The sequence below is a fragment of the Nicotiana tabacum genome, chromosome 2 (genome assembly GCF_000715075.1).
Source record: "Nicotiana tabacum cultivar K326 chromosome 2, ASM71507v2, whole genome shotgun sequence".
NCBI classification, from domain to species: Eukaryota; Viridiplantae; Streptophyta; class Magnoliopsida; order Solanales; family Solanaceae; genus Nicotiana; species Nicotiana tabacum.
The window spans coordinates 103,556,173-103,564,610 of record NC_134081.1 but is presented as its reverse complement, the minus strand read 5'-3'; the positions used below and the strand labels follow the sequence as shown (position 1 = coordinate 103,564,610).

The 8,438-nt window shown below is 36.6% G+C and overlaps 1 protein-coding gene across 1 annotated transcript; it reads right to left on the bottom strand.

Annotated features, from left to right (window-relative positions):
- Positions 1-939: 939 nt before the first annotated feature.
- On the bottom strand, positions 940-8,000 carry LOC107766253 (switch 2-like). Its single transcript, XM_016585007.2, has 8 exons — positions 7,478-8,000; positions 6,006-6,112; positions 4,853-5,777; positions 3,901-4,148; positions 2,766-2,892; positions 2,301-2,576; positions 1,939-2,197; positions 940-1,475 (listed from the first exon to the last, which is right to left on the bottom strand). The coding sequence occupies exons 1-8, from the start codon at positions 7,859-7,861 to the stop codon at positions 1,153-1,155; spliced, it is 2,649 nt and encodes an 882-aa protein (XP_016440493.2). The 5' UTR covers positions 7,862-8,000; the 3' UTR covers positions 940-1,152.
- Positions 8,001-8,438: the final 438 nt, after the last annotated feature.

The window sequence follows — 8,438 nt, the reverse complement described above, 5'->3', positions numbered from 1 at the left end:
AAAAAAAAAATAATGAAGTAGAAGCATATCCATTTGTAATCCATGTTAACAAACTCAAAAGAGTAATATTGTTGGTCTGCATTATGCATAAATTCTCGTCTCTCAACATATTTGTGGTGACATGGCTACAATGTCATTTTTATTTCCCCTCCGCCTGCCTTTTCCCCTCATGAAAAACGTTTATATGTAGAGAGAAAAGGACTAGGTGCTTATTTCTGTTCATAACATAATCTTAATCCCTAGCACCAAAAACACTGTGCACCGCGTTCATCTCTTTGCTGGTGTGGCAGCTCGAGCTAATTGGTTGAAGTATGCTGATATAGCTCCATCTTCTTCAACATAACATTACTGTATCGTGCATCTTTTCCACCCTATATTGCTCTATTATCTTCAACATAACAATATGTTTTTCTGCGTGCATCTTTCCAGAGTTAAGAACTACTATAATATACACTGAATGTTTTTCTTACAGGCTGCTGCTCGTCCTTCCAAACCACACTTTGACAGTAGTAAGGTACATTCTTGCACGATTATAAGATCAATTGATATATTAAGGGGATCAGTATCTGACAATATCCTCTTGCAGCCTTTTACTGGTGGTATCATAGAACACACAACTGATATTGATATCAATCCAAGGGTGCTCAGTCAGTCGCGGCTCAAAGCCAGTATCAAGGTTCAAGATGCAGAGGAATTAACTGCAAATTATTTTTCTTCATGAAGTCAACCGTACAGCTTATGTGTAGTATCATAGAAACACAATGTTCCCAAGATATCAATCCAACATAGACAATCTCAGATTCAAGTTGCAGAGAAAGTAGATGCAATATTCTTTTATGAAGTGAAAGTCTACATTGGCGGGAGGGGAGGGGAGGGGGTGTTGTTGAACAAATAGGTGGATACCAGACATCCAGATGCTCAGAGCAATAGCGAACAAGATTGTACTAACTTTGGACTACTATTATCTCCCTATTTATTCAAGTGTGAACTGTTTATACTCTAAAACAATGAAGATACACATACAATGGACAGCCTAAACACTTTCCTGTACACACTAAGAAGTGGAGTATATAAAAGAAAGAAAAGAAAAAAGAAGCACCTGTACAGAATATATGTTACAGAAGTTACAAGTTGTCATAAAAGTCATGAATTTTATCCTTTCTCCTTATGATAATCTTTTAGTACCTTTTCACGCTCTGCTGGAGTTGCAGATAAGAGCCATTTGCTAAACTGAACCTCTTCCATGCCCATGAAACAGGCAATGAGGCTAAATTGGTTCTTTTTGCGCATCTTTATAGGATTGCCAGTTCCTACATTCTCCTTCCCAGTTATGGCATCTGATTTCCTCTTCCCAACGGTTGAACACTCTGGCAACCCTGGAGCATTATTTAGATGCACAGTCTGTTCTTTTTTCTCTTTCGTCACTGCTGGTCCAAGATCAACAATGTCTTCAAACCGATGAGCATATACAATACCTGGGCATCAAAAGGTCAAATGAGCAATAAAGATCAATGCCATTGTATATCTGTATCCTACAATTTTGTTTTTGTAAAGAGACATCAGCCAGTTAATTGAGGGTGAAGAAAGAACTTCAATATTGCTGCCAAAAAAAGAAAAGGAAAATAAAAGATAAAAGATTGTCAACCATTTCAACAGCTTCGAGAATCTTAAGGTAAGAACAGTATAGCAGATTTCTTAAAAGAACTACATTGATCCTCTTAGTTCTATCTTATCAAATAACCAAGTAATATTTTCCTTCTTTCCATTCAGTGCGATCAATACCTAGAGCTAGAACAATATTGACCTTCCTCTTCTTTTAGAGAATTTTTTTACTTTGGGTGCCTCGATAATTACCATTCTTTTCTTTCCTGTTGCCTTTCCATAATGGACCTTCAGAGCAATTCTAATTTATCAGAAACAAACAAAAGATGAACTCACCGAGGTGTTCAAGCATTGGAGCAACTGCTCTGCCCTCCTCTTCTTTATGTTTACTGCTTTCAGGTGCCACCAAAGATGCTGTAGTTATTTCTTTCTCAGGAACAAAATACATCCCACTCAAATCCTGTTTTGAATGAGTTCCATCTTCCTTTCTCTTGTTTTCATGTAATTCAATGATCTCACTTGTGAAGAGTTTGTCAGATAGATCTCTGAAAAGATTGCAGATACCGAATAGCTCCCCTTGAAACTCCTTACAATCCTGAAAGTTGCAGTCTGAATAAGTAATCATTTCCAACTGGAAGAATGGTACAGAAAAAAAAAAATTAACCCGAGGAAACAAACAAAGAAAAGTAATTTTCAACCTGAACTCCCTCAAAATAGCGTTTTTCCATTTTTCCAGAGACAGCAATGTTTGTTAACTGCTGTTTGTAGACCTGACGAGTGTAAACAAGTTCTTCAAGAGAACCGGCCGCAAGTAAGCGGAAAACAACAACATGCCGCCTCTGTCCAAATCGGAATGATCTGTCCTGGGCCTGCAAATCTTGGGCAGGATTCCAATTTGGATCAAATATCACTACACGATTTGCACTAACGAGGTTGAGGCCAAGTCCACCAGCTTTTGTTGATATAAGGAACACCTAAGATGAGAACAACTTAAAATTACAGAAATGATAAAGAGAAGTAAAGTTTAATATTACTAAAATTGTTCTATTCCATATTAATAAAGAGGAATGGGCCTGAATAGAGCACAACTGGATGCAGTGGATTCATATAGATAACCCTCAACTAATTTGGGATTGGAAGAGTTGATTGATTAAAAAATCTACCTGTTTGCTAGGACTAGAGTTGAAGTCGTCGACTAGAGACTGGCGCAGGCCAGTTGGGGTGGAACCATCAAGCCTTGAAAAGCCATAGCCTTTGCGTATAATAAATTTCTCAAGTATGTCCAGCATCCTGCTCAGGACAATTATTTTTAAAAAGAAGGGAATTAAGACTAGAGAAAAGATAAGACATGCCTGAAAAGCTATGCAATAAACGGAACATATATATTTCTATAAGCATAAAACAGATCCTTGGGTGACTCTTGCTGTTTTTCAGATTCCACAGTAACGGAGTTGCAAAACAAGAGAAAAAGGGATATACATCTAGAAAGCCGCATAAGAAGAGACGGATCCTACTTATCCCAAAAAGCAAAAAAAGATGGAGATCCTCATTAAAACCATTCACAGCCCTCAGGTTGTCATAACAGTGCACCACTACCAGAGATCAGATCGGAAGTTTTTGTGATGCTGCTCTAATTCTAATCCAAGATAGGGGTTAGGCTAGCAAAAATCAAACAGCAATTGTTAAACAATCAGATAATGTGCATTGACCTTTCTTCAATTTGGAAGATCAGATAGAAATAAAAACAACTTTACAATTTTATAAAAGGAAAGGAAAAGAGAAACCCATAAATTAAAACTCACACAAAATCAGAAGGCTAAATGTTTTAAATTTAGAGAAGTCCCATCTCTCAATTGGTTAGAAGTACTATCTTCAAGAAGATAGTCATTAGACTATTACTAAACATATTCCTTAAACTAGTTAGCCCATTAGTGTAATTAATTTTGACATATCTCCAACAACAAAACTCAGCTGGTCTAATATCAAATAAAGCAGGAAAAAAGCTCTTACTCATGCACTCTTTTGAATTGACATAATGTGATAGACGATAACTGAGGAAGAGAAATATTGATAGAGAATTTAAGATATCATCATAAAAAGTAATCAAATGACAATCATGACTGAGGACAAAAACAAAAGGAACTGCCTCAACGCCTTAAAATACAAAATAATATGGCGTTTTTATCTCCATCACAAAAAGGAGTAATTATATTTGTTAGCCAAGCACCTAGCTTTTTGCAAGCATTTGCATGTTTCAGTCACTCAAAAGGATAAAAGAACTGAATATTGATATAGTACCTTACAGAATAGCTGAAAAGAAGAATCTTGTCACCTTGTGAAACCCAAGAGGACATTAGTTTCTCCAATGCTCTCATTTTCCCGCAATGTTCAACATTACTTAAGCCCAAGAAACTCTTATTCTGAGTATGTCCTCCTACCAAATCAATGTCCTTACCAAATACAGCAGCAGCAAATTCTGTATCTTTTCTTTGTTTATCTGGATCATCCCTTGGATTAGGCTTGATAAGCTCCAAGTGATTGCTTATCTGCTCAGAGAGCTCCAAAAAGTGAGGATACAAAATGATGAAAGAGGGACGGAAAATAATTTCAAAAGAAAAGTAAATAGGATTGAGGGGTACCAATGTTGCAAATAACTAGAAAGTCGAATGAAATAACATGGTTATGTCCACCCCATACTCCACCATATGACAAAGAATCATTATTTTCAAAGGTAATGGCAGATCTGAGGTCGTAAGAGGTACTCTTCCTCTTTAATTTTCAAGAAATGTTCCCGAGTCTTCTTTTCTCTTGTTTCATTAACATTTTTTTTTAAAGAGGGAAGAAAGATTAAAAATCAGAATTCAGAGACCAAAAAAGAGGATCACACTTTTAACATGTTCTGCTAGACAACAATGCATCCACTTCTAATAGCAAGTTGATAAGTAGAAACAGCATTGGTTAATTAATTAATTTTGGGTTAATTACTTAATTTATGCATCACCTGAAACTGAGGGTTCCTAGATGTTCATCATTTTCCTTCTCTATGTTGTCTGACTCGTTTTGCATCTGGCAACCTAATCTCATTTTCTTTCACTTTAGGAACATATCTCTAGAGCAGCATTTTTCCTTAAAAGAAACTAGAGAACTTACTTTGAGTTTAGATTTTCTACATCATTGACTATCAAGGAATCATAGTACAGATGTACAGATCTATCAAGAGACAACCCAGAGAAAATTCATTAGGGATAACCTGCTGGAGCTTCATGAGACAAGGAAGAACGACACAATAAGGGCATGAATCACAACCATCTGGATTGTCCCTGTGAAGGTAAGACCAGATGATACCATCTGGAACCGTCCTTCTGCAACATTCGACTTGCTTGAGAGGGCTTCCACAACTACAAGGGAGATCCTTATTGATAAGGCATCGTACCTCAGGTAACTGTAGCATTCTCTGATAAACCCGTTTTTGCAGTTCACTCATTGCACAAAATACAACATTATCTTCCTTCCCCAACATGAGATGTCCAATAGTTTCCTCCTTTGTCCTTCTTAACAAATATTTGCGCAGAACTGATACTAAGTGCTGTTTTCGCTCATCAGCAACTCGAACAAATCTATCTGGAGCACTTGATCGCTGACCATGTTTAAGGGGCTCATCGTAAAATTCTCGGAAGTGTTCACGTGTCCCCAAGCAACCGGGTATCACCCAGTCGAACAGATTGAACAATTCCATTAATTTATTCTGCATTATTGTTCCTGTAAGACCATAACGTTTTAGGGTCTTAATTGCTAAACATGCCTTGTACAGTTTTGATTTCTCATTCTTAAGCCGATGGGCCTCATCAATAATCACAATCTCCCAATCAACATCTGATAAAATGTGTCCATGGATTCTGTATGTATCAAAACTGGTTATAAGTATCTCCACTCCACGTGCTTCTAGTCTGTCAATCATTAAATCACGGTTTGGCCCGTGATAAATGCAAACACTAAATGTTGCCCACTTGGAAAACTCATTTTCCCAGTTGTGGATCAAAGAAGAGGGACAAATTATTAGTACAGGGACCCTTGTTCTTGGGTGTTCCTTCGAGACTGTTGATTCAGGTAAGTCTCCATCCTTACCAAATACAGCAGCTAAGAATGCAATGCTTTGGATGGTTTTACCAAGTCCCCTGTTCCAAGCATATGCCATAAAAAAGGAAAGACAAGGAGAAGAGACATTATAATCACAATATAAAATATAAAAATTTGACACTTTACAATAGCATTAATAAGTGTATATGACTGTGCGTAACATGACCCGACAGCTGATGCTCATCACTTGTACAAGTTAGGCCAACACTATACAACAAGTAGTATCCACCATAACACCCAAAAAGAGAATCACAAAGAAAACTCACATATCATCTCCAAGAACTCCTCCATGATTATTCTGATACAAGCTATACAAAAATTTCACTCCTGCTCGTTGATGCTCCAAAAGCCTACAGTTTATAGATGCTGGAACCTGAAAAAGAAATAAGGAAATTGCTAAATATGTAGTCAATCATTACACATCCTAAACTGGGTAAAGAAGCAAGTATGAATTTATATCAACAGGTAACAAAATGGTCCACATCTCTTTTTATTTCTTGATTTTGTTTCAAGATTCATTATTTGGAAAAGGGCTGTCTCAAATGGCAGAACAGTTGTACTTATCTGAGAAATCTAGTAATTCTTAGGGTCAGTGAAGATAAGAGGTTTTACTCCAAAAGACATTGAATGGTTCCTAACCAAATATGAAGACAATGGGCTGTCGTTACCTAACAAACCTAAAAACCAAAGAGCAATCTTTCAGTTAAAATTGAAACCTTCTCAAGAAAAGAAACAAAGAAGAATGTTCCTATTGTTTCCACAATGAAGATAAAAAGAAAATTACCACCTTTGGCAGAAAAAATCTGTATTCCGTATAAATAAGAGGAGAAATTGCAAAAGCAGATGGAAAATATCCATATCAAAAGCCCATCCCCCTTGGCTCCTTTTGATTATAATCCAAATGGCATTAACACTTAAAGCCTCATATTTAATGGGAGAAGGGTAGAGGGACAAGTCAATTATCCACCGAGGTTCAAACTATGAGCCAGGGTTATTTACTGGTTATTGTTTTTGTTTTCCATCTATTTACTGGTTCTTATGATTTTGTTATTATTTCTATGATTTTTGTTGATGTTACTGATATATTGTCTCTTTTCTTCTTCTTGAGCCGAGGGTCTATCAGAAACAACCTCTCTACTCCCTCAGGGTAGAGGTAAGGTCAGCGTACACACTACCCTCCCCGTACCCCACTTGTGGGATTTTACTGGGTCGTTGTTGTTGTTGTTGTTTAAACTATGAGCCAACTGGACCTCAGGATTTCTCGGTTATTGAAAAAAATTCATCTTTCCACCCTTCCTTATTCAAGATGTTTGTCTCCTTCTTAAAACTCCTTGGAGATCCAACCAAAGCTTAAGCAAGGGACTAAGTCATTCACCAAAACCACGGTCTAGATATCGTTTTCAACTTACCACAGTGCTGAGCAAAACCAACTAGAGCACCGCCACAGTCATTAACATATTAATTTTTCTATTCAGGGAAATCTGATCAATCACATTCTAATTAAGGAGTTAGCTCAAAAATCTATCAATCAAATGAAGCCCCAAATAAGTCAAAGCATACAATGTTCACATTCTCAATCAATAAGCAAATAGCACAGGATCTCAAAATACTAACTTTCCAATATAAACAGAACCCCATTTGTGTAATTTTGAAATTGAACCAACAATTTCAAAAACTAAAAGTTTAAAAGGGCTCAAAAAAATTGAATCTTGATTATATGGGCCAGTGAAAAAATCACCTGGACAACAGGCTTTTGACCCGGTGAAGACAGAACCAAAGGCTCGTAAGGTCCTGTTTGATCTAGCAATAATAAATCCAATTTGGGCCTCCCAAACCCAACGGGCTTTTCTTCTTCTTCTTCTTCCTCCTCCTCTGATTTTTCATATTTGCTTTTCAAATCAAAATGGTTCTGCTTATTGGGAGTTTGTGGTGGTTGAGTTTGAAGCAAAGAAGTGTGATCCTCGAGTCGTAGAAGTTGCTGGGACAAAGAAGATTTAGGGGGTTTTCTAGGGTTTACAGATTTTGTGTCGAAATTGTACGAACGTGTTGAAGAAGATTGTGAGAAAGATGATTGAATTGCAGTGCAGGGCTTGAGTGTCTCCTTGAAGCTGTTTAAAGACATGGGAAATTGTAATTCTTGAAATTATTAGCAACGTCTCCAGAATTTGTTAGGAAGTGTTCGTTTTCTTTTTCAAATTTGAAGAGCTTTTATTGTATCTAGTCGTCAATTTTGCAACCGCCTATCTCCATTTTTCTTTTCCAATAAATAATTTGAAACAGGACACTTTTAATTGTTTAGGTTCTTTTTAATAGAAACTAACAGAAAATAACAATTTAACAATATAGAACACAATAATATACAAAATCAAAATAAATAAGCAATTACTAAAAACAAAAAATTAATAATTTGGAATTAACAATATATATCATGCAAACAGTTTCAAGTTACAATCACTGTTTTAAAAGGCGTTTCGGGGCTAGTCCTGGGGCGAGGCGAACCAAAAACGCTCTGAGGTGATGGTGTGGGGCGAAATTCTCGAGAGGTGTACGCCCGGGCGTTTGAGGCGCGTTTTTTTAGTGAGGTGTAAGCCCTAGAGACTTTTTCAAATTAAAACAAAATTTATTGAATAAGTCATTCATATAATACCCAAATTCTCAAAAGTCAGCTTTGTAATTACTCAAAAGTTTTAAAAAAGAAC